This window comes from Diabrotica undecimpunctata, chromosome 2, assembly GCF_040954645.1.
Source record: "Diabrotica undecimpunctata isolate CICGRU chromosome 2, icDiaUnde3, whole genome shotgun sequence".
NCBI classification, from domain to species: Eukaryota; Metazoa; Arthropoda; class Insecta; order Coleoptera; family Chrysomelidae; genus Diabrotica; species Diabrotica undecimpunctata.
In genome coordinates, this window is record NC_092804.1 from 117,980,220 (window position 1) to 118,007,374 (window position 27,155).

The window sequence follows — 27,155 nt, forward strand, 5'->3', positions numbered from 1 at the left end:
AGTCGGGGGCTTCAGAATTTTCTTATGTTGCTGCCAATAATGTAAAACAAGTTTTTAATAAAGAAGAGGAAGCTGAGTTAAAAATATATCTTCTCACTGCTGCAGGCCTCCACTATGGTTTGACGAAAATGGAAGTTCGTACTTTAGCATACCAGTATGCAACTGCAAATAACAAGTCTTATCCGCCTTCTTGGGACCAAAAAAAGATAGCTGGCAAGGAATGGCTGAGGCAGTTTCTTAGAAGACATGAAGATTTATCACTTCGTAAACCAGAACCTACAAGTTTGGCCAGATCAACATCCTTCAATAAAACAAATATATCTTCCTTTTTTAAGAACTACAAAGAAGCTTTGTCTCGTGGAGATTTTTCCCCCGAAAAAATTTGGAATTGTGACGAGACAGGGTTAACGACTGTCCATGTACCACCAAAAATTGTAGGACCTAAGGGAATAAAACAATTAGGTCAAATGACAAGTGGAGAGCGAGGTCAAAATGTAACCTTGATAGCCTCAATAAATGCAATCGGAAATCATATTCCGCCAATGATGATATTTCCGAGGGTTAATTTTAAGCCTCACATGCTAAAAGGTTGTCCAGTTGGAACTATAGGAGGTGCAAATTCGTCTGGCTGGTCAAACGAAATATTGTTTTTGGAATACCTACAACACTTTAAAAATCATGTGAAACCAACAGTTGAAAATCCAGTTATATTACTTTTGGATAATCACGATAGCCACGTGAATGTAAGTGTCATTAATTTCTGTAAGAAGAATGGAATTCTACCGATAACGTTTCATCCCCACACCAGCCACAAAATGCAACCGCTCGATCGAACAGTTTTTGGACCGATGAAAACTTACTATAATACCGCCTGTAGTGAGTGGATGATTATGCACCCTGGACAACCTATTACGATTTACGATATAGCCGAACTTGCAGGTAAGGCATTTCCAAAAGCATTTACTACATCTAATATCCAGAAGGGATTTGAGGTGAGCGGTCTCTATCCCGTCAATGAAAACATTTTTGAAGATAATGAGTTTCTGTCTTCGTATGTAACTGATCGTCCTTTAAACCAGCTTACTGACAGTCGCGAGCAAGTCAATGTTGAACAGGACGGGGAAAAAACTAAAACTACAGTTAATGAAATGTAAGTCTCTACTCCTTCTACCTCAAATATTCGTCAAGCAGGAACTTCAGGAAGTTCTATTACACCTGAAATGTTGCGACCCTATCCAAAGGCACTTGCTCGCAAAAAGAAGTTAGGAAGAGCAAGAGGAAAGTCACGAATACTTACCGATACTCCAGAGAAAGATGAAATAGCTACGCTTAAAAAGGGAAAGACGGTATCATTTGAGAAAGTGCAGGCAGTTACAAAGCAAATAGCGACAGAAGATATACAAAATGTGCCAAAGAGAGCTGCTAAGTATGATAGTGAATCAAGTTCAAGTGATGGAGGTATATTTGAGGACTTGGTAACTAGAGAAGAAGAATTATTAAATGACCAAAAAATATATGACTTATCTGAAAATAACGAGATTAAAAAAGGAGACTTTGTTTTAGTGAAAGTGGCAGGGAAGAAATCTTTTGTTTATTATGTTGCCGAGATACTGAACAGTGGAATTAATAATGAACTTAGATATTTACGTAGAATTCTAGATTCCAATAAGTTTATAAACGACTCAACCGAGACTTATGATTTTTTACGCAATGATATTGTACGTAAACTTCCACAACCGCACAAAATAAGCGGAACTGCACGTCACGATGCGCACCTGAAATTTAATGTTAAATTTAGCGGATATAATGTCAAATAAGTTTTTATTTACTAAATTAATCATTATAGTTTATTTTTATGAACGAGAGAGTAATAAGCCTAATTTTAACTGGTAGCTCCGACCACTCCATGGGCGTGCTCAAGATTAATTGAAAAATTACTTTGAATAATTGTAAAAAATAAATGAATTATTTCAGTGTTATAAAGTGTTATGTGTATGTAAACAAAAGTGACCTCTTTTATCACACACTATATTAGAACTGACTGGCCTACATTAAAAAGGGTTTTAAAAAATTCACATTATTTTTAATTTTTAAAAATTACAAAAGAGAAAAAGAGTTTTTAAAACCGTCTAAGGTATGTTAAATAGATGAATAAAAATATTAATATAAAACTTACAGCTACTTGTTACAAATCCAAATCAGATTCAGAAGATGAACTTTCAGAACCAAGATTTATAATAACTGGCTCGATCATTTTATCAGTAATGTTGTCCAGCTTCCACATTTTTTCCTCTTCTTTAATAGTGTGATTTACTGCCTTTTCCCAGTTTTCAGGTTTTACAATATTTACGGCCTCCAAAAACAACTATTTAACATCATGAATTTTAAAAGTGGTATTTTTTCTTGAAATTTCACTCTTTATCTGTGCCCATACCAGTTCAATCGGGTTTAATTCACAATGATATGGTGGGGATCTAAGTACTGTCATTCCACGATTTTTGGCAATTTCATCAATTTCGTATTTTTTAAATTTTTTTTTATGAAGGGCACACAACGAATAAAGTTCCTTTCTTATAGATCCGGGATGGTACGTAATATTTTTTGAACTCAGCCAATTCTGCAAGTCTTTTTTTAACTACTTGGTTGTGGGCAGTCCTTCTATAAGTCTGGAGTGATAACTTGCATTATCCATTACTATTACACAGTTCTTAGGAAGAAGATCTATCATTTGTTCGAACCATTCTTGAAAGACATCAGCGTTCATGTCTTCATGGTAGTCACCGGTACGAGTTGATTCAAAAGTTAATAAACCACCTTCAACAAAACCGTCTGAACTGCCAATGTGTACTATTATCAGCCTGCGTCCCTTTCCTGATGGTGGGTTTAAACCAGTAGATAAGTTATTTACAAAAGCGTGCCTTTGACTTGTAACAGTTTCATTCTGCCAAAATTTATTTGGTGTATGACCCTCGTTGATCCATGTTTCATCAAGATAAAATATTTTTCTTTTTTGGTTTCTCATTTCCTTTATGGTTCTTAGAAAATGTCTTCTCCATATGACAATATCGCTTCTTTCTAATAAAATAGACTTTCTGGGATTCTTTTTCCAGCGGAAGCCTATTTCTTTTAAAAGTTTCCATAACGTACTTCGACTCATTTCTGGGTAATCCTTATCATCTCGAACTGAGACAAGAACTTTATCCAATGTTGGAAATTCTTGTCTAAAGAAGAATTCATGCACTTTCCGTTGAAGTCCTTCTTTAAAATGATATTCTTTTTGAAATTTTGGTTTCCCTGGAGCATTACGTGGCATTTGAAAACTACCACATTTCTCTTCTTTAATAACTCTGTAAATCGTAGATTTCCCAACACCAAGTGTACTGCTAACTAACTCAACGGTCTCATCAACACTTTCACATAAACGTTTGTCTGTAAATGATTTAAAACAATTACATATTAATGTTTTTTCATTAACTGTTAGAGGACCAATTTTTCGGCGTTTACACGGCACTTCCAAATTTTCCATAACACTAGTATACACAATAAACTGCACCTTGCAACTGAAGTACCTACTTTTAGTGAACTGTTAAGAATTTTGAATACGCCACTTGGACCTTCCTATATACAAAATGGAAAAACCCACTATCACATTTTCTGTGGAATAAGTTTAGAAGGTAATTATCTAGTCAATTACTGTCGTAGATTCCTGGAATTAAAGAATTAAATGTTTGATTGTTGAAACCCTTACTTCGTGGAATGCACTCATTTCAGATAAAATAAAACGTTTTATTTTATCTAAAGAATTAAACTTTATTTTGCAAATAGGCAAAGAATTAAACTTTATTTTGCAAATAGATAAAATAAAACGTTTTATTTTATCTAAAGAATTAAACTTTATTTTGCAAATAGGTAGGTACTTATTAAACTTTTATTGGTTATATATAACCAATAAAATAAACATCTTACATTTCTTGCAAATTCATTAGTACCTGTTAACCTCCATCACTCCGACACTGGCAACCTTATTTAGGGATTAGTAACCCTCACAACTATTGTATTCTATTCTGCTCCAACCTTTATACCTGGTGGTCATACTCAATTTAAAATTGTTTTCCTATATACTTCTGTAAACTTGTTGACAAATATCTGTTTTTCATTGAGTCACCCGTATCAACAGTTTAGGGATTTGCATACATAATTTATTGTTTTATTACTCTCTCATACATAATAATACACCATAGTTAATCATAATGTTCTGATTATTTTGAGATATTCAATAAAACATTTCAAGATTTGTTCTATTTTTTTTATAACTGACCCAAGGTACAATATAATGCTGGTCCAAGGTACAATATATGCTGGTCCAAGGTACATTACCAGTTTGTACCTTGGGTCAACATGCAAGGGCCTGCTAAAATATATTTTTTAACTAACTACTAAGCTTAAAATGTGTCAATAAAAAGAAAGCATGTAGCCAAATAGACAAAGTAACTAATACATTGGATAAACTTTGCAAATATATAATTTTAGGATTTAGAAAAAAATAAAAAGTAAAAATTGACCCAAGGTACAACACTCTCCCCTACTCCTGACTATTGGTCGTCTTCAATACGGTGCAGCCAAGTTAGAAAAAGTGCAAATTAACTTAAGAATGTATCGCAACAGGAGCAATGCGACCAATTTGTGGCAATTATGTTAGAAGACACCGAGGTTTCCAGAGCAACAACTAACATATCCACGGAGAAAGCTAAGCTACCTAAGAAAAGAAAGAACTGAGCGAGAACCGGTATGTTCAGTCTGGTATGGTTGTTGTCTAATCCATCAATACTGGCATTTATTTTGTTAATTTACTAGTCATAGTATAACGCCAACTATTACAGTACAATTTAAAATGAGAGGAAAGTCTTTCCGTACAATTTTGAAGTCTTTCCGCAAGTACAGCAAGGTGAAATGAAATTTTGAAAAAAAACAAAAGTAAATTAAAAGACCAAATCAGAAATGAAGTTGTAGGTGTCGAATTACATACATTATTTATGAATAACAGAATACAATCAAACACGTTAATATTAAGAGAGCATATTAAAAAATGAATAAAGATTGATTGGTAAAAAGGTTGTAAATGCGGAAGGATAGACGTACGACGATCCCTAAGAAGATAACAAGACTAAGCACGGAACAGACTTAAAGCCTAATTCTTAATGTTAAGAAAAAGAAGAAAATATATTCAATAATTTTGATTAAAATGTGTAAATACTCATCCTCAAATGAATATAAATATTCAATTCTTTGTTTTATTCTTTTAATTGATACAGTTTTATTTTGTTGATAAACAGTACGGGAATATTTTTTTTAATTTTAAGCTACAATTAGTATTGGGTCTTAGTTAATGTGCTTGATCGTGCATCAACTTTCAATTCCTTCCAGTCGAAGCCAAAATTGACAAATTTTGCACAAAAATAAAATTACTAAATATACTAGAAAATTGAAACTTAGTTAAGTGAATAAAGTATAGTGGATTATTTTGGCTATTAATTTTTTTTTGTAATAAAAGACTTTTTTTGTGTTTTAAAACATTACCACTACGTTAAACTTTTGTAACTAAAGACAGAGGGTCTTGACTGTTGACTATTTTAGGTCCTCTGCTGCACAGTCTAAAGTTCAAGTTTCCTTGAACATTAATATTGTATTCAGGTGTCCCTTGATTGGTGTATATCCACTAAGGAAGTCTGTCATGACTCTAAGCTGACTCCTGAATTTTTCCCACAGTACTTTAACCCTATTAGCACAATCTTAAAATTTAATAAGCTAACAATTACAAAAAACATCTCTTAGTAAAGCATGCTTAACTACCAATTTCGGACGATATTGCAATTCCCTTTTACGGAAGTTTAGGTGTGTATACAAACACACATGTAGAAAATAAAAATTTTAAAAATAAATTAAGTATATCACGTATATTACGCACCTGATAATGTGTGTTACCATGTCGAACTATCAAAGGAGCACCTCCAAATCCGCTACATGCATCATTTCCAGCTTCCCCTCCAGCACACAGCTGGTCGTCTGTTATTGACAACGTTCTGCCGTACAATTGAACGCATTGTTGAAGACTAATTATTGGTAACTGCAGAACTTGCTGCTTTGGCAAGGCATCTGAAAAACATTCACTATTATTAGAGGGATTTTATTAACTATTTTTATCATGTTTCATGTTGATTATACCACCACAAATAAATAATATAAGATGGAATAAAGATATATATATATATATATATATATATATATATATATATATATATATATATATATATCATCATCATTTTGGCTTTACAACCCTGTGTGGGTCCTAGCCTCCCCAAGAATTTTTCTCCAGTCGTCCCTATCCATCGCCTTCCTCCGCCAAGCACGTATTTCCATATTTCTCATGTCTTCATCGATGTTATCTAGGAATCTTGTTCTGGGTCTTCCTCTTCTTCTTTGACCAATAGGTCTATCAAGGAGCGTTTTTCTAGCTGGGTCGGTTTGCTCCATCCGCATAACATGGCCTACCCACCTCAGACGTCCTATCTTTATGTGTTTTACGATATCTGGTTCCTGGTATATCCTATAGAGTTCGAAGTTGTATCGTCTTCTCCAGACACCATTTTCATTTACCGCTCCATAGATGCGCCTTAGTATTTTTCTTTCGAAACATCCTAACATGTTTTCATTGCTTTTTGTTAAAGTCCAGGTTTCTGAACCATATGTTAGGACTGGGCGTATTATTGTTTTGTAGAGTTTTACTTTTGTATTTCTTGATATAACTGTAGATTTAAAAAGGAGATTAAGCCCAAAATAGCATCTATTAGCCGTGCAAATTCTGCGGTTTATCTCTGCGGTAGTGTCATTTTCAGTATTGACGAGCGTTCCCAGGTATACAAATTCGTTAACTGCTTCGATGACGTCATTTTCTATAACAAGTGGCCGTAGTGTTTGTGGTTGCGTACCTATTTTCATGTATTTTGTTTTGTTGGTGTTTATTATTAAACCCATTTTTGTAGCCGCTTCCTTTAATGCTACGTACGCCTCTCGTGCTGCGTTTTCCGTTCTCCCAACAATATTGATATCATCAGCATATGCTAAGATTTGCACAGATTTGTTATATATTGAACCGGTAGTTGTGATTTGTGACGTACGTATTACTTTTTCCAGAGCTAGATTGAATAGTATACAGGAGAGTGGGTCTCCCTGACGTAGCCCGTTATTTGTTTTAAAAGGTTCAGAGAGTTCCCCCTGGATTCGTACTTTGCATTCAACTTTTTCAAGGGTTAGTTTGGTTAAACTTACCAACTGATTTGGTACTCCTAGGTCTATCATTGCTCTAAACAATTCTCTTCTATTTACAGAGTCGTAGGCTGCCTTGTAGTCTATAAATATGTGGTGCGTGTCTACACCGTATTCCAGTGTTTTCTCTAGAATTTGTCTTAGGGTTGAAATCTGATAAATTGTTGATTTACCACTTCTGAAACCAGCCTGGTATTGTCCTATTATTCGCTCTGCATATGGTGCCATACGATGGCATAGTATATTGGAGAATATTTTATACGCTGCATTTAGGAGCGTAATTCCTCGATAGTTAGAGCATTCAAAGATATCACCCTTTTTGTGTATGGTGCAAAGTATTCCAATATTCCAATCATTGGGAAGGGACTTCTGTATCCATATTTCTTTTATAAGCTGCTGTAGGGCTATTATGATATCGTGGCCACCTTCTTTATATAATTCCGCTGGGAGATTATCTATTCCGGGTGATTTGTTTCTGGCTAGTTTGTTTACAGCGTCTTTAACTTCCAGGATCGTTGGTGGATCCTCCTCCCTCTCGTCTGCTCCGCTTACCTCGCAGCTTTTGTCTTCCAGGTTTTCTTCTTCCTCTATATTAAGTATCTGGTTAAAATATTCCGTCCATCGGTTTAGTACGTCTGTTCTTGTTGTTAAGAGATCGCCATTTAAACTTCTACATTGATTTGTGTTTGCCTTAAATTCTTTTCTGTTGATGTTAACTTTCTTATAGAATGTTCTGAATTCTTTCTCTCTGTTGAGGTTTTCTATATATTGAAGTTCCTTTTTTAAGTGGTTTCGTTTCTTCATTCTGTGTATTTTCTTTTCTTCTCTTCTCTTTGTCTGGTAATTCTCTATACTTGTTCTAGTTCGGCGGGTAAGCATTTTTTTGCATAGGCTTCATTTTTTTTTCTGTGTTGCGTCTTTGCATTCATCGTCAAACCAGTGATTTTTTTTTGTGATATATATATATATATATATAATCAGTGATATATATATATATATATATATATATATATATATATATATATATATATATATATATATATATATATTATATATATATATATATATATATATATATATATATATATATATACTGAAAAAGCGATAAACGCTTGTCATCAACGCTGATCAAATATAATACAAAACTCAAATATTTGGGTGTGCAGCGGAAGATAGGACAAAGAAGTACTCTTTTTAGTTAACCAAGCTTTCGCAAATCTTTATTTGCATCATCAGGGTGCTACAATAAACAAAATTAGTACAAAATACAGAAAAGAATTATTTTGCATCTTACACTAATTGAGGTTAGTTGTCGTGATGTTTATTAAATGAAACGAGCAACTCATCATCATTTGTAGGGATCAAATGAGTTGCTCGTTTCATTTAATAAACATCACGACAACTAACCTCAATTAGTGTAAGATGCAAAATAATTCTTTTCTGTATTTTGTACTAATTTTGTTTATTGTAGCACCCTGATGATGCAAATAAAGATTTGCGAAAGCTTGGTTAACTAAAAAGAGTACTTCTTTGTCCTATCTTCCGCTGCACACCCAAATATTTGAGTTTTGTATTATATATATATATATATATATGTAACCAGTGATATATATATATATATAATATAAGTATATATATATATATATATATATATATATATATATATATACATATATATATCCATTATTATAGGACACTTTCGATCGTCTTTCTCATCAAAAAGACCAACATATTTCTGACAACAAAACCCTAACCCAAAAACGCCAACTGGATCAACTTATCTCTCAACAAAATCTAAAGCCCACTTCGAATCAACAACCTTCTACTGTTGTTCACAATTTCTCAGATATTCACATATCCAAAGACGGTTTTAATTTTTCTGTCACTTCTCTTTCAATTACAACTGAGAAAATTATTTGTCAAACTGAAGAAGCTATCTCTCATCTTCCTTTCGACCAAGCCGAAGTTGCCAGACAAGATGTCGGCAGAATTCTCCCTACTTTCAAACCCCCACCGTCAAATATATATATATATATATATATATATATATATATATATATATATATATATATATCCATCCATTATTATAGGACACTTTCGATCGTCTTTCTCATCAAAAAGACCAACATATTTCTGACAACAAAACCCTAACCCAAAAACGCCAACTGGATCAACTTATCTCTCAACAAAATCTAAAGCCCACTTCGAATCAACAACCTTCTACTGTTGTTCACAATTTCTCAGATATTCACATATCCAAAGACGGTTTTAATTTTTCTGTCACTCCTCTTTCAATTACAACTGAGAAAATTATTTGTCAAACTGAAGAAGCTATCTCTCATCTTCCTTTCGACCAAGCCGAAGTTGCCAGACAAGATGTCGGCAGAATTCTCCCTACTTTCAAACCCCCACCGTCAAATATCAGTCTTTTAGAAAGACGCGGCCTCAAAGAACTTTATAACAACTCTGACATCGTCATCCTTCCGTCCGACAAAGGTAATACGACCGACATTCTCAATTCTTTTAATTATTTCGACAAAATGTTCGAACTTCTTAATTACACAGAATATTTAAACATGTTTGAACTTCTATCTAGAAACCACCAGCACCTATCTAGAAAAAATGAGCAAATCCATCATAAAAAAGTCCACTCTACCTTCAGACATCAAAAAATCTATTATACCCAGAGAAAACTCATCCCGAATTCCAAAGATATACGGCCTTCCAAAAATCCATAAGGCCAATGTTCCCCTAAGACCAATCGTCAGGGCATACAACTGCCCCACTCAGAAATTGGCAAAACATCTCGCTTTATCCTTACAACCATTAGCCGAAAAGCTTCTTCCTTTGTCAAAAACTCTTTTCATTATATTGATCTTCTGAAAAACATTTCTATTTTACCCTTAGATATACTAGTTAGTTTTGACATTGTTTCTGTGTTGACCAACATTCCTATCGATAAAACCATTTTTATCTTGGACTCTAAACATCAAATCCCCCAAGACACAATATCTCTTATAAAACACTGCATGTCTAATACATACTTTTCATTCCAAAATCATTTCTATCGTCAAATCAAAGGTGCCTCAATAGGATCCTCCCTCTCTCCCGTATTAGCTGATATGTTCATGGAACATTTAGAAACAGTAGCCCTGTCCTCATCAAATCTCAAACCCACCTGCTGGTTACGGTACGATGATGAAACCTTTATCATTTGGGCCCATGGTAAAGACGCATTAGATCTCTTCCTCTCCCACCTGAATGGAATACATCCTAGTATTCAATTTACGATTGAAGTTGAGTCTGGAGTATCTTTGTCATTCCTTGATGTTCATTTTCAGAAAAAACCACCTCATAGTTTTTGTTATTCCGTGTACCGGAAACCCACGCATACAAACCGTTATCTTAATGCCCAGTCACATCATCACCCCACCCAACTCAATTCAGTTGTAAACACTCTCATTTCTTGTTCCATAAGACTTAGCGACAACAATCATAGATCATCCGAAATAAATTCAATAAGACAAATACTCTTACAAAACGGCTACTACAAAACCCAAATCAATAAGAGCATTCAAAAACATCTAAACCCTATTCCACCTAAAAAAGATACCTTGCCGCGGGATCAACCCAAAATCTTTCTACCTTTTATTAAAGTTGTCACTGACAAGATCAGTCGAACTCTTCTTTTTCTAAACATCAAAACCGTCTTCGCTACTCACTCCAAGTCGTCCAATCTCGTCAGATCCGTAAAAGACCAAATCCCCAATGAAGACCATGGTGTCTACGAGATACCTTGTTCAAGTCGCCCACGTACATACATAGGACAGACAAACCGACGAACATTCTATATCAGTCAAACATTCCGATACTACTTCAGCCCTATCCCAACATCATATTGAGACAGAATAGATTTCGAAAAAGCAAAAACCATCGAATCCATCCGCTCCTTAAAATACAGAATCATCCGTGAAGCTATCGAAATTAAAAAACGGCCTAACAGCTTAAATACGCGCGATGACGCTAAACGACTACCGTCAACATGGCGACCCCTCCCCACACCGCTCAGGCCACGACAGCTCAGACCACGTCAGGGTTAGCGTTCCCGCGCATACTGAGAGTGTAAAAGCAGCCACACAGGGTAAGACCACCGTAAGACCGGTCGTCACTCGACACAGAGGAGTAGGCAGATTGAGACCTCAGTGCCGTTTGACGGTTATTGTATTTATACAGAACACGATACTGGTACGTCTCGAGTGTGGGGAGTAGGCAGATTGAGACCCCGAACTCGAACGGAACCGTATCACTCTTGATAATGGCTGAAAAATCATACTGTGGGTTTTCTTCAAACACGTGGATTGTGAAATTAAAATTTGACAACCACCTCAACCCCCAACTCTCCGCTCTGGTTTTAGTTCATCCAGCTAAAATCTATTCTATTTGTATCAAAAACCAATAGAAATCGGTGTTGCTTGTTCCTACTACCTAATGATTAGATATCAGTATCAAAAGATTGCGTCTCTTCGCGTGTATACCATGACACTCCTGATTTAAAGGTGATATCAAATGCCGAACGGTCTCTGACCAGACGAGCGATTTCTATCAAATTGAAAGCAGCCGTTACTTGGTTGTCAGTCGTAATACTGCTCCCTTTTTTAAACTGGCAATGCTGATAGATGCACAATCTTAATTTTTGTACTTGGTCGTTTTATGTGGTAGGTAACATCATTGATTAGGGCTACCACGGAATATGGACCTTCACATGACTTCTGTAGCTTTAGATATCGCCCCTTATAACGTATGGATTATAATAACCATACCAAATATTCTTTCTAGAACCATCAGTTAGACTTAGCTTGTCTCTAATATCTATCATAGTTCTCTGGATTATCCGACTGGCAGCTGTTTTCGTCCGGCTGCTGAGTTAGTGCAATCTATTTCCAATTTAGCCAAAAATTTGCCTTTAGTAGGAACTTTTATTTAAAAAAAAAGAAAATGAATACTTTTAGAATTATTCTTATTGAGTCAGAAAAAAATGTCGTTTGCAAAAAAAAATGACAGCAAAACTTCTTATTGCAAATAAAAGCGGGTTAACTCGTTATTGTCAATTGAAATAACTAGTATTTACTGTTTGTGGCTCAACAAAAGAGCCAGTAGATGACACCATGATTCACTTGCGGTTTAATTTATTTTAGCTCATAATGAAATACCTGTTGACAAACACATAAAATGTGATAACTTACTTTTATTAGAAAAAATGTTCTTTACCTCATTATTACATAACACCATTTAGTTGAGATTTGTAGTTGCTTTCAACGGGACTTTCCCTATTTCTTTCCAAAACACCATCCATTCATTCCAAAGAATCCCATTGCGGCCAATAACTTTTTAATATCACAGTTTTGTTGGAAATCTCACCCTGGGTTGGTAAGTTAGTACCTCAATGTTAAAATCATACCTCTGCAGTTTTTTTAGCTATCGAGCAACCTATCCTCCGGGGTTCTTGAATTGGAGAACTCATTAAAAAGAGGCGTGGTCGGTCCAAATAAGGAACTTCCGTCCATATAAGAACTTATTAAGTGTTCCAATATTTTCACCATAGCAAGTAATTCTCTTTGTGAGACATAATAGTCTCTTTCGGTCTGGAGAGGACTTTACTAAAGAATTCAATAACTCGTTTTGTTCCATCGATGTTTTGCGAAAGAAGGTGACCAAGAACGACTCAGTGTCGACTATGAAACTTACCTCGGAATTTAGTACAGTGGTGAGTTAACCTTTTGGCAGTGTATATTTCCACTATTTGTCTGCTTCCGTTAGCTTATGCAAATCTTTTGTAATATCAGCAAATCCTCTTACGAATCGGCAATAGTAGGAACACAAGCGAAAAAAGGATTTAATTGACAATTGTCTGCAGGTACTTGCCAGCTTTTAACGATTTTTATTTTCTCAGCATCGATAATGAAATTATATGTCCAATTCAGTTTTATATGAAAAAAGACCTAACCATACAAAATAAGTGTCATAATTTACTTCAAGACCTTTATACACATAAAAATCTTACCATGAACATTCTCAACAGACAGTGAGGAATTAAATTAATTATTTTAGAAACAATCAACGATTTTAAAATATCGTACACGAGTCACCGCATATTCAAGCGGCATACAGAAGGAAAATTACCTTTAATACACATGATTTTGTATTATACTACTGGCTAGCTAATTTATATTCTGGCTGGGTACTTAAATGTCCAAAAGAACAAAGACTCATAAACCTGGCAAAATTGGATAGGAAAATGCCACTCTAATGTCACTTATTGAACACTCTAAAAGAACTGCTCGATCGGCAGTCCGAGACATCAGGGGCACAATGCGTATCGAGCAGTAATCTCTACGTTCTGAAAATCTAAGAGGTGGTGTTGTATTGCATTTCTCGATATACATAGCATTAAACAACACGTCCTATGAACAAGATATGTACATTATACTTCCAGTATATCTTTCGTTTTCAAAATATTTTATAAATTTACTTACATGATTGACCTGCAGCCTTACCCCATCCAACCAAAAGTGCGTTATTGCTCGTGACGGACCAAGGTTCTGGCAAACATATTGGTTGTGCAGTAACTAAAAAAAGGTGTTCAATAATTAAATAAAGTTATATTTCAAAACAATTGACTACTAAAACAAATAAAAGTGCAGACTAAACAACTTGAAGATTAAAAATAGTAGTGCTTATAAAAATATATAGTAAACCTAGTAGCAATGATAATAAATCAACTATGAATAGAAATAAAAAATAAAAAAGTAAATACATATACCAAAAGAAATAACAATAAAAAAAGTTCTTGAAGAAATATGGAATGTATTTAAAAAGGAATATCCACAGTAGTATGGACTAAAGGAATATTATCCATAATTTTGAGGGTAGTTAAAATTCAAGGTAAGTTAGATAGTGGTTTTTTCTTTATTTTGGTTATATGAGATGCGGTTAGAGAAGTTACAACTTTACTGGTTATCGACGTAATACAAACATAGAAGCAAATAATAAAGATAAATAAATAGATGACAAATAAATAATTACGCTTAAGTCCACGATATGCATTCAAAAGAAAGAACTTTTGGATGTTGTGTAACTTTTCTTAGACCGAGAAATAGACCTTGTGTAACCGAGAATAGACGATAGCGCACAAACTTCAAGACATGCGATGTTGGGCTCTACGTGGCGGTACCGTTCACCAACGTTTCCTTGGATTTGGACAATAATTATATTGCCAAAAATAAAATTTTGTTTAAAAATTCTTTTTTGTTTTAAATTATAACCGTTTAATAAAAAATATTGTGTTTATACCAAAGAAATAAATGCAAAGTTTTAATGATAGAATGAATTGTTTAAACAAATACCATCTGAAACGAGTATTTAATTGAATGTACAATATAAAAAAATACCGCAAATTATTTAAAGATAGCAAATTACCCAGTATACCTAAATACAAAATGAATTATTACGGGTTCTAAGAAATACTTTTAAAACACATTACGAGATTGTTGATGTCAAATTTCAGTATAGTCTTTGTAGAAGTTTATAAACATTGAGAGAAGGAGATATCGTTAGAAATATAGGTGAACACCTTGGAACAATTTCTATATACGATGTCAGGATACAATTAATTGAGTACTTACAAACTGTCACTGATCACTGAATTTCATCTTTTACTTAAAAAAAATACACTTTCTACTTTTTAACTTTTACGGATGCCAAAAAAGCTTTTGTTTAACGTAGACCAGCACTTTTTATTTCTTTCTAAGTCACCAGCTGCTCTTATCTGCTATCTCGAACACACTGCTGTTTTTTCCATTTCCAAAATTTCTCCTCTGATGCAGCCCCCTTCTCTCAATGAACATTCCTTCCTTTTTATTGGTCAACACAAATATCCTTTAAAAATCTTTGAATTTCCCGTCGTAACCATTTTTTTACATCAGTAGTCTTCTCTTCAAGTCTTCATCAGTAGTTCGGCTCTAGCAGTCGAACAGTACGGACGCGAGTCAGCAAAGTGTGCTTAGGTGGGGACGACTGTCCTATTGTCAACGGAGCTTTTCAGCTCCCAGTGGGTAAGACACCGAGTGTGGCATAGGCATTTTGTCTTTCATATTAGCGAAAAGCGGATGCGGGGTTGTTATTAAGTTAAACCTCGAGGGGTTGCCTTTATAGGCTCCTCGTAGGAGGCTTTTAATAGCTTCGCGTCTGCGAATATACGGGTTCACCTCAGTGGGTCGACAGGTATGACACTGTTAGGCTTAGTTTTTTGAATCTAAGTCGGACAGAAACGGCCCCTGCCTCTGAGCTGAGAGAAACATCAAGAGGATCCCTCCCTGAGAAATCAGGGAGTGAACCACCGAGAGGTTGCTGGGACGACACCCAGGAAAACCGTCAGGCAGCGGCTTGGCGGGAAGACAAAAACAGAGTCTTCTGAGTAGCAAACTCCAATTAGTCTCTTGAACTTATGTTCACCGCCTTACGGCAAAATGAGTGATTTACCTCCCCCCCCCCAAAATAGTGTTGTCACGCAGGTGACTACACGCGAAGCAGAAGATGATGACAGGCCCCAGTCGTCCACCCCCTCAGTAGCTACAGCCATTGAACTATATAATAATTTCACCGCGAATTTAAACAACCCCATGGACAATCTCCCCTCATCATCTGACGACGACTCCTATTCGCCCGAGTCCGAGGATGAAAAAATCAGCGAAGACGTAGTCCAGTCGGACGTAGCATTAAACGCCGAAGCCCCGCCCCCACACGATAAAAACAACGTTGTGATGGAAGCTCCATCGAAACAATTAAAAAGACAGCGTGCCCCTGAATTTGATAAAGATGAAGAAGAACGGAAAAAGGCCAAGGAAATGGAAGCCAGAGAAAAGGCTAACGAACTAAGTAGGTCAGTCAATGAACTGACCGAACAAATGAAAGATATGAAGAAAGAAATGAGAGCCAGGGAAGAAAAACTTCTTACTCAATTAAATGAGTTAAGAAGAGAAAACCAAGAAAAAGATCGGGAAGTCAAAAGACTAACCGATAAGATCCTAGAGTTAATGGATGCATTAACACAACAAAGAAACGAGGCAAAACTCCAAAGAGAGAAAGTAGATACCATCCAGGAACCAACACCAAAAGAGAAAACCGCCAAGTTGAATTCGGCGAAAAAAACGAATTCGAAAAAAGTATCAAACAAAGAAGTCATACCCATAATATCTAATGAAGACGGTATGGATATAGAAGCAGAAGAAGACTGGCACACCACCGGCAACATAGAATGGAAAACCGCGCCCTCTACGTCTGGAGGCGCAGTAAAGCCAAAAGAACTAAAAGAAACGGAGAAAAACGAAGCAGGATGGACAAAAGTCCACAAGAAAGAAAAAGCACAAAAAGGCACCGCTACTGAGAAATCAACAAACAGTAGCGAGAAACCTAAAAAATCTTTGAGTATTGTTGAAAGACAAACTCAAAAGATTCAAGAAAGGAACGACGAAGCGCTCAATAAAGCCGCAAAAGACACTCAAAAAAGAAGTGAGCAAAAGAAGCCCAAAAAACAAAGAAACCGACGTAGCCCCTCAAATACCTGCAGAGGTTAACGTCAGAAGACCTAAACCTCCTGCGATTATCTTAAAGACGGTCGCAGAACATCAAGCTATCCTGCAAAAAGCGGCGAAAACAGGTATATTCTCCGACAACAAGTTTGCCAGATCTGGCAGATCAATCGTAATTAATACGAAATCCAGGGAAGACTACCTAGGAGTAGTCAAAATCCTAGAAGAACACACACCGAAGGTAGAGTATATTGCCTACCCAATAGACAGTGAAAAATTAAAGAGGGTGATATTAAAAGGGCTTTTCGCAAGCACAAATACAGCATTAATTCTTAATGAATTAAGACAAAAAGATGTTGACGTAACAAGAGTCAGCAATATGTTTTCAAAAAAAGAAGGTAAACAAATACTGCCTTTCTTCATGATTACCCTAAAAGAGGATGACGTACAAAAAATAAGGAAAATTACAAATTTGTGCTACATAAGAGTTCGTTTCGAAGACGAATTCAAAATAACGAAGGACATCCTACAGTGCTTTAACTTCCAGGGATATTATTACAGTTCTAAGGCTTGCCACTGCGTCTCCAGATGTGTGAAGTGTGGTGAAAACCATCTAAGCAACGACTGCGAAAAGAGCAAGGAAACAGCCCCTAAATGTGCCAATTGCGATCAAGCGCATACGGCCAACTATAGAGGATGCTCAAAAGCTCCCAAGAAGAAGACCCCTGCCCCCGTAAAACCGGCGAGCAAACCGATTAAACCAGCTACAACATCCACGGGCTTCAGCTATGCACAAGCCACCAAAACAACCTCAGAAGAAGCAGCTCCTACGATGCAAGACGCTGCCACACTTATTGCTTCATTTCACACGGAGTACAATAAGAAGATGATGGAGATGATGTCCATGATCGACAGGGCAACTAAAATGATGACTGCATTCGGAGAAATAAATCGACAATGCTAGCGAACCGTACGGAGGATCTACGCATAGGGTCCTGGAATTCCGGTGGAATTTTCCAAAAACTCAACCTTTTGGATGAGATGATCAACAGATTAGAGCTCGATATCGTAGCCCTTCAAGAAACCAAATTAGTGGAAAGGAAGAAAACCAAATTTCCAGGCTACGATAGTTACAGAACTGACCACAGAGCAAGATCAGGAGGAACAGCCATACTAGTTAAAAAAGGCTTAGAACACGAACATATACCAACACCAGATGGACTGGTGACAATGGAAGCCACGCTAGTCAGATTAAAGGCCAACAACGAAACACTAAAAATAGTGTCAGCTTATGTCAGACCTAACGATTTGATATTCGATGAAGATTTGAGCCTTATCCTCGACACAGAAGAGCCCACAGTAATTATAGGAGACCTTAATGCGAGATCTCCCTTATGGTTCGACAGAGCGACCAACAACAACGGGAGACGACTTTGCGGCCATCTCGAAAATAGACCAAATACCTACGTGATCGAACCAACAGGACCGACCTGTTTTCACGGACAACTCCCTACACATCTAGACATTGCAATCCTACACAACGTTGGTCAACAATACGAGATACACTCTCTAAATGAACGCGATTCGACGCACAACTTAATCGTCCTGACCCTGGGTGCAATAGAATTAAACTATTTGCAGCCCCACCAAAAGAAGATAACAAGCTGGCCAAACTTCAGAAGGATTTTTAGCGAGAACATCGGTAACATCCCAACAATAAACAACATCACGGAACTAGAAGACAGTGTAACCAAACTAGAAACAACTATAAATAATGCTATCGATGCCAGCTCAAAAACCGAAACAATAACTAGACAAAAAGGAAGATTCGGAGATATAAGTCACGAACTACAAAACTTAATAAAAGAAAAAAACAGGAAAAGAAGAAGAGCCTATCGCACTAGAACTCTAGAAGATAAAAGGATTGCAAATGAGCTTGATAGGGAAGTTAAAAGACAACTACGAGAACATAGAAGCGAAAACTGGGACAACTATATCCAAGAATTAGACCCAAACAAATCCGCCTTCTGGAAATTATCGAAAATACTCCGACAGGACAAGAAACCCATACCTCCCTTACACGGAGAAAACGGGATTCATACGGAGAGAGATAAAGCTGAAGTCCTAAAGGACGAACTAGAAAGGGCATGCAGAAACAACGAAAATCCCAATGAAGACATAGACTTCGAAGAAGAGGTAAAAAGAACAGCTAGAAGATTAAAGAGAAGAAAGGGTAGAATAGGAATAACTCATACATCTCCTGATGAAATTAAAGAGCTAATAAAACTATCAAACGCCAAAAAAGCCCCAGGACCTGACAACATCACAAACAGGGCACTAAAAAACCTACCCAACAAAGCTATTGTCTACATAACGAACATAGTAAACAACATGCTCAAATTAAGATATTTTCCAGACAGATGGAAGGAGGCACAAATAATCATGATCAAAAAACCAGGGAAAGATGGCACTTTTCCGCAAAATTATAGGCCTATCAGCTTATTATCATCAATAAGCAAGATAGCGGAAAGAGTTATATTAAAAAGATTAAACGAAGAATCGGAAGCACTAGGCACCATACCAGAAGCACAATTTGGATTTAGAAGCGAACATTCATGCGAACTACAAGTTCTACGTTTCACCGAATTCACAACTAAAGGATATAACGAAAAAATGTACACGGCAACAGCATTTCTGGACGTCAGTAAAGCATTTGACAGGGTCTGGAATGATGGACTCATATATAAAATGAACACCATGGGATACAGCGAGGCGATGACATGCCTCCTTGGATCATACTTAGCCAACAGAAGGTTCAGAGTTCGGACAGGGGCCACCCTGTCGAATAAATGAAGAATGAGATGGTCGCAACCAACCAAAAAAAATCCTTCTCTTTTAGGATTCTGGCGAGAGAACACAGGTGCCAAGGCACTTAGATAAGGACACTATACACCGGGGTGTGTGGAGGCCGTATACACCCTGCAATGCACACCCCAACCCACCCACACATTAGTGTAAGATTTTAGTGTAAGAAAAAAGGGTAAGAATTGTGCCGGCATATCATAGTCCCATCGCCAAGGAAGACCCCCATAAAAAAAAAATCGGTTGTTTTTCTTTTAAATTCTGATATTTTAAAGTCAATTTTTGTCACTAAACGTTTTAACGTAAAATTCACATTAATTTTTCCATATAGAAGACCCCTCAGGCCTTCTATATACCGCTGATGCGGATTAGGCCCTTAAGGCGGATCGAGTGATACTGATCCTCTCGCGACACCCGAGCACTGAGGCCATGTGCGGCAAGCATGGGCTTAGTGGCCGGACACACATCGGGCACCCAGCCGGCGAGGAGAACAAAATTTATTTTTGCCAAATCGGCGGCTGAGTGATCGAGCACACGCTCTTTCCGAACATGAAGTCGACAGCTCAGGCTGTCGACTCCATGGACGGAACACACGCTATTTTTCTTTTTGTTTTAGGGACTCAAGTCCCGAAGTGCAGTTAGAGTAAAATCTATAGAGTCAGTAAAGTAATTAGGGAGAAAAGCCTAGATGTGGCTACCCCTACAGTTAGGTGGCATAACCACAATAATTAAAAACGGGAGCTGTCTCATTACCCAAGGCAGCTCTAGTAACTTTCAGATCATAAGCCTCCTCACGTATGTCACACGATGAGGAGGGGTGGTGGAAAAACCTGGGGGTCAGATAGGTACCACTTCGACTAGCGAAGTGTGACCGGTTTGATCTTCGGACATGTGGATCCCATGCTTAGTATGGTATACACATGTTCCTAGAGATTGGGTTGATCGCTTAGCGTGATTGTGTGTGTGTGTGTGTGCGTAACCATTTTACCTATTCCTAGGAAATTCTACCCTCCGATTTCTAAATACCCTCTATCTTAATCTCTGCTAACAATCTCCACAAAATCGCTATGTATTGTCTACCCACTTTCACTCACAAATCGTTTTTAGAATAGTAGAAATTTAAATTGTTTATACACGAAAATACTTAGGTATTTTACATAATTGAATGCAACAAATAAATATTTGAAAAAATATTACTTTACCGTTTTACAAATCGACAAATTTTATGTACACAAATTATTATACAGTTAGATATTTAGATTTCATTTCTTCTTCTTCTCTGCCTTTATTTATTTACAATAATATATATTATTTTTTTATTTAGATAAACAGCAATAATAGGTAATGTCTTTCACTACCAACTTAGCAATACCTACTTGTAACGTAGAAGGACTAGAGTGCACGTAGCACAGCAGGGGTGGCGCTTCTCTATAGGCAAATTGTCAACGCTGAAACCACTCGTAGTTGCGTTGGGTATTCTATGCACATTCCTATAGTAGGTAATTAAAATAAACTTTTTTTCTAATGGGGCGAAGTAACACTATGTTGATGATAAATATCTGTATATCTTTTAAAAAAGGCGTACGTATCCACGGTACTAAACATGGAATCTGGGAGTCACAACATGCGAAAAGTGACAGGATCGTTCTACTAGTAAAGCCCGGGCCCTTATTAAATAAAAATATTATTAAAATTATATAGTTGGCGTCTTACTTCTTACTCTTTTATCGCTTGGATAAATATTTAAGTATATGATTTGATAATTTTATATATTAATTATGCTTCCCTCATTTTTAAACGCAATAAAACGGAATATTTTTAACAATTAATTTCGTTCGGTTACTAAACCCGAAATTAAAATTTAATGCGTCATTAACAATAGTATATATAAATAAATGTTTTTCCGGAAGTAATTTTGTTACAATATGTGAAAAGTGTGGGAATCACGTATCAGTTTCGATCAAAATAATTGAAGCATGTCAAATTATATTGCTTCCTATTTTATGTTTATATAGGTATACATCCCAATAATTATACACAATTACGTTATGTTTACATTTAAATAGATACATATTTATCACTATAAGAAATTTCTACTTTATAAACAAAACACATCAAACGGTTATATCGAACTTCGAACCATAAATACTAAAAGCAATAGAACGAATCCATATTCCATGTTAAATAATTTACTTTTCTTAATTTTTATATCTTCTTAAATATACTCAGAAAGTATAAATTTTAAAGCAGCTTATTGATTTAGTTATATAGTACGTTAAATACATCGCTGACTTAAATATGTGTATTAAAAGAGTTCATTATTTTAAATAAAATTCACATTATATTTCATACAAAAAGTCATGATCTTTTCTAACGCATAACTTTTTCCTATAATTTTTATTGCATAAATTTTATAAACACATTCACATCTCCACATATATCTGGGCCCTGATTCTATTTCATTTCGATGTCGAAATTTAAAAGCGACTACGCCATGACATTCGCAATCGCTAGCGATTCTCATTCATTTCGATTGTAGTTAAAACTGGGGATATTTACTTTATCATTTTGACACTGCTGAAAATTTGGGTTGGCCCTGTTGTTTATTGGCTGCACTACGCTTGTTGAATGTTTGTTTTGTTTACGTTACGTGAACGTCTTTTTTTTCTTGTTTGAGTTGTTAAATCATAAATATTGGCCATTCTCAATTATATTTTGAATTGAAAGAAAAGATGGCAAGAAAAAAAGGCGATGTGGGAGATCCTTAAGTTATAACCACTAAGATTTGACTTAGTGGTTATATTCTAATATATTTTTAAATTTACTGCAGCTTAGTAATACTAACCCTAAACATTTTGGGTATCCTAGAGGCATAAACACCTTCTTCCAAATATGGTTCTAATACCCTTATTAAATAATTTGCAGCTTGTTTATTAAGCCGGAATTGCTGCCTAAATTGAGCATCACTTAGTGAAAAAGAATTTTGAGTATCCCGTAACAACGTAACATTCTTCTTATCCTCCGTTATGAACGTCGGATATCTAACCTCTCTAATTCCTCCAAAACTAGCAAATGTCCGTAAAATGGCGTAAAACACAGCCATATTGATACTTTTTGCCTCAGTTTTCCTTGCAAGGATCAAAACACCGCCTACTTAAACTGAACCTAAGTTCACTTCTCCCAGTCCAGTCGAGTCAGTCATGTCAGATTAATTTCGACTCGAAATGAAATTTCAACCACTTTCTTGTGGTTGAAATTAATTTCGATAAGTCGAAAATTAGTGACGTCGTTTGGTTAGTTCAGCTGAAATCCACAAGGTTCGCAAAGTCGCATTTCGACGTCGCCATATTAATTTCGACATGTTTTGAGTCGAAATCTCAATTAGAATCAGGACCCTGAAAAGATTGTAAAATAATTATTTGTGGTCATGTATTTATAAGTGGTCTTTAATACGGTACGGTACAAAACTTTTTTTTTACCGCATCAACCCCTAGGGTTATTAGCGGGGTGGTATATCTTTATTTTAGAAAAGTTACACTTAGTATATTATTAAAATTTACACAACAGTTTTGGAAAATACAAACATTTTATGTTATGTTACAGTTTGTTTTACAGTTTACAATTTTTAATAAAATTGATTGTATTACTGATGTGTTCTTTTGGAGTTTCTTTCAAATTGTGTTTTATGTTTGCTATCGATCTTGCTGTTGAGTACACTGGACAGTTTATCATTATATATTGCACTGAAAATGGTATTTGACAGGTGTAGCAAATCGGCTGAGGGTCCTTGGAGATGATGTATCCATGTGTAAATTTTGTATGACCTAGCCGCAGTCTGTTAATAACTACTTGGTCGTGTCTTTGAGTTGCGAGCGGTAGTAAAGCAGAAGTAACATCTAGTTTGATAATTTTTAATTTTGCTTCTGTATGGTTCCATTTTAATTGCCAGGTTTTGTTAATGTAAGTTTTTATTAATTTTTTTTGGTCTGAGATTGGTATCTTTTGCATAATAGGAATTTTCATGTTATTGATAGTTTCTGTTGCTTCTTTATCAGCTTCTTCATTACCCTTTATCCCAACATGGGATGGTACCCATAAAAATGTTATGTTTTTACCACAGGTTTGGGCATTGTATAGCATGTCTTTTATTAATGCTAAATTGGCATGAGTAGGATACAGCTGCTTGACATCATTTAAGGCACTTAGAGAATCTGATATAATAAGAAAATTTATATCATTGCTAGTACATTGGTTCAGTGCGTTGAAGATTGCCTGCATTTCTCCAGTATATATGCTACACTCCTTGGCTAGATGGATGACAGAGGTGTTGTCTTCAAAAATAGCTGCAGCAGCTACACCATTACTGCTTTTAGAGGCATCAGTAAAAATTAGTTTAAAATCAGGGTATCTGGAGATGGTAGACCGGAATTGTTGTTTTATTTCAGAAGGATTGTGTGAATATTTGGGATAGTTAAGTAAGGTAAAATCTACTTTTGGTATTTGAACTTTCCAGGGAAGAGACTGGCATCTGTTTATAGAAGTGGCTCTCAATTAATATATATCGAATTCAAATCGATTTATTTGTTCATTGAAAGGTAAGTTTCTAGGGGAATAATTTGAGTACAGATTTGGAGGGTTGCTCCTTATTAGGCTTGTTATAAACGGTTTTTTCTTTGCACTGAGATATTTAGTAGCACAACACATTGAAAAATATTGTCTTTTGAGAGTTAATGGCGGTTCTCCTGCTAGGACTTGAAGGCTGCCAATTGGCGTGGTTCTGAAAGCTCCGAAAACTATGCGTAATGCTGTGGATCGGATGATGTCCAGTTTGTTCATTTGACTTTTAGTAGCAGTTTCTTAGCATATACATCAGTAATCCAGTTTGCTTCTAATTAGAGCTTGATATAATCGTAGAAGAATAGTTGTGTCTGCGCCCCATTTGTGATTGGAAAGAACTTTTAGAAGATTTATTCTCTGTTGGCATGATTTAATTAGTTCATTTATGTGCGATGTCCATTTTAGTTGAGAGTCGAATGTCATTCCCAAGAATTTGATTTCGTTGATTGTTATAAGAGTATTTCCGTTTAGTTTTAAATTTAAGTGGTGTTGTGTTTTCCTTTTGTCAAATATTATTACTTTAGGTTTTTTGGTTGAAAATCTGAAGCCTATATCCAAAGACCGCCCTTCTAATTTATTTAGTGTATTTTGTAATATTGATGCAGATGATTTAATATTTTCCAACTTTTCATTGTTTTTAAGATGTGATAATATGTCCACGTGGTGTCAAATGCTTTTGTGATGTCAAAGAAAACTGCTGTTAATTTTTGTTTATGTATAAAAGCTTCGTGTATTTCAGATTCTAATGCTATAATATTATCTATTGTAGACCGTTTTGATCGGTACCCACTTTGGATGGATGTAAGGAGTTTTTTCTTTTCTAAGTACCATTTTAATCTTTTGGTAGTATCGGCTAATTAGATCGACTTGTGGAAGTTGCCAAAAAACCAGAAACGGGATTAATAATTATTAATATGTTGTATTGAATTATGGGTTATGCATAATATTTAATATTGAATTTGTATTAAATTGGTAATGTACTCACAGTTTATTTTTTGTATGAAGAAACTTTGTTGTTTAAATACTCTATTTAGCTAACAATATTTTACGTTTCTTGATTATAAACAGCTGAAAAGTTAGTTTTAGTAAGAGCAGATTTTAATCTTTACTTTATCTGGTACAAAACTTTGTTATATTACTTCTGCTTCATAATTGGTCCAATTATGTCGAATTTACAGGTCGAATACAGGTGTCTGTGACTTTGTCATCCGTTTTTTAGCGGCTAATAACATCTTGTGGAAAGAAGTGGAATGAAGAACGATTTCCGAAGTGGAAATTGAAACGTCAATAAACGTATTTTAACCTTTAATTGTGGCTTATTCCCATTTAAATATAATATAATGAAAAGTTAAATGTTACACATATGTAACACTTAGCTTTTATGGGCACGTTATTGCCCATTTATTTTAATTCTTCGACGTGGCATTCGCTGATGACATCGAGGAAATTTTCATAGAACCTCCAGAGGCAGCCGAGCTAACTGACGAGGATTCTGGGGATGAAGACGGTGGTACTATCGATAACTTGCCTAGGTCTCAACTTCGTTTAAATGTATAAATGTAGAGGTTAGGCTGGTGAAAACAGAAATACTAATATCAGATGTACACAAAGTGGACCAAGAAGCATTTCAAATGCGATTACCTCAAAAAATTGATTTGAGAGAAAATATTACTTGGGTAGATGGGGAGCTAGTTATTTTGGAGTCGCGAACATTTCCTAAATTTGGTTATAAATAATTTAAAAAAAAATACTTGTATCAACATGTTCGAAAAATTTATTGATTTAGAGATTGTTGGACTATTGATAAATGAGACAAGAAATTATGTCTTGTTCAAAAATCAGCCAGATCCTAAAATAACAGCTAATGATATTAGATGCTTTATAGGAATACTCACTGCAAGTGGTTACAACTAAAAACCAGGTACAAAGTATTTCTGGGACTCTGAATAACTCCAATAAGAGAATTTCAAATCATCTTAGATCTGATGGTCAAGATTATTTGTTAGTTTATGTTCCAAATAATAAAAAAAGACGCTGTGCTGGTGGCAACTGTCCTTCAAGTACAAGAACGATGTGTGCAAAATGTGATGCAGGCTTATCTTTGTACTACTGTAATTATATATTAATATTTTACAAAAAATAATGGAAACATTTACATTCGTAAAAACGTTACATATATGTGACACCGTTTTTTTAATAAAGTTTTTTATTATACCGTCAAATTTATTATATTTAAGTTATTTTAACAGGTCATTTTATTTCACTAAATTGAAAAATTGGTAAAAATTAAATTCAGGCACTAATGAATTAAATATCAAGAAGTGTTACTTTGGAATGTCCCTACTATCTAATCCAATCTTATTGAATTATAATGAATAAAGATTAATAATAATACTTTACGATTAATGATAATAATTTAAATAAATTATTGAAGATTCATAATACTTTCCAACAGCAGCAAATACTTCAAAGATTTTTTTAATTGGTAAGCAAAACAACGGTTATTTACTTACCCGAAAAGTTGACTGGTGTTCTTAATACAAGTAAAGCGATATTATTTTGAAAGTTTTGTTTTTGATAATTGGGATGTACCACAACATGACTCAAAGAAATGTCTTGAGCAGGAAGTCCACAAAATTCTGTACCACAGTCAATATCAGTATTAGAATTGTATTCTCCCACACGGACTGAATATCTGAAATAAATATTAAAATAAAAACTGTATTTTCAGAACTTAACTCTAAATAAAATTTATAATGTTGATAC

General features: G+C 35.4%; 1 protein-coding gene across 1 annotated transcript in view; it reads right to left on the reverse strand.

Annotated features, from left to right (window-relative positions):
* Positions 1-27,155, reverse strand: part of LOC140433422 (venom protease-like) — a 52,139-nt gene that overhangs the window by 3,366 nt on the left and 21,618 nt on the right. Inside the window, exons 5-7 of the mRNA XM_072521431.1 lie at positions 26,903-27,084; positions 13,857-13,949; positions 5,966-6,153 (exon numbers count right to left, since the gene is read on the reverse strand). Of these exons, the coding sequence (XP_072377532.1) occupies positions 5,966-6,153; positions 13,857-13,949; positions 26,903-27,084 (463 nt within the window). The remainder of the gene's footprint in view (positions 1-5,965; positions 6,154-13,856; positions 13,950-26,902; positions 27,085-27,155) is intronic.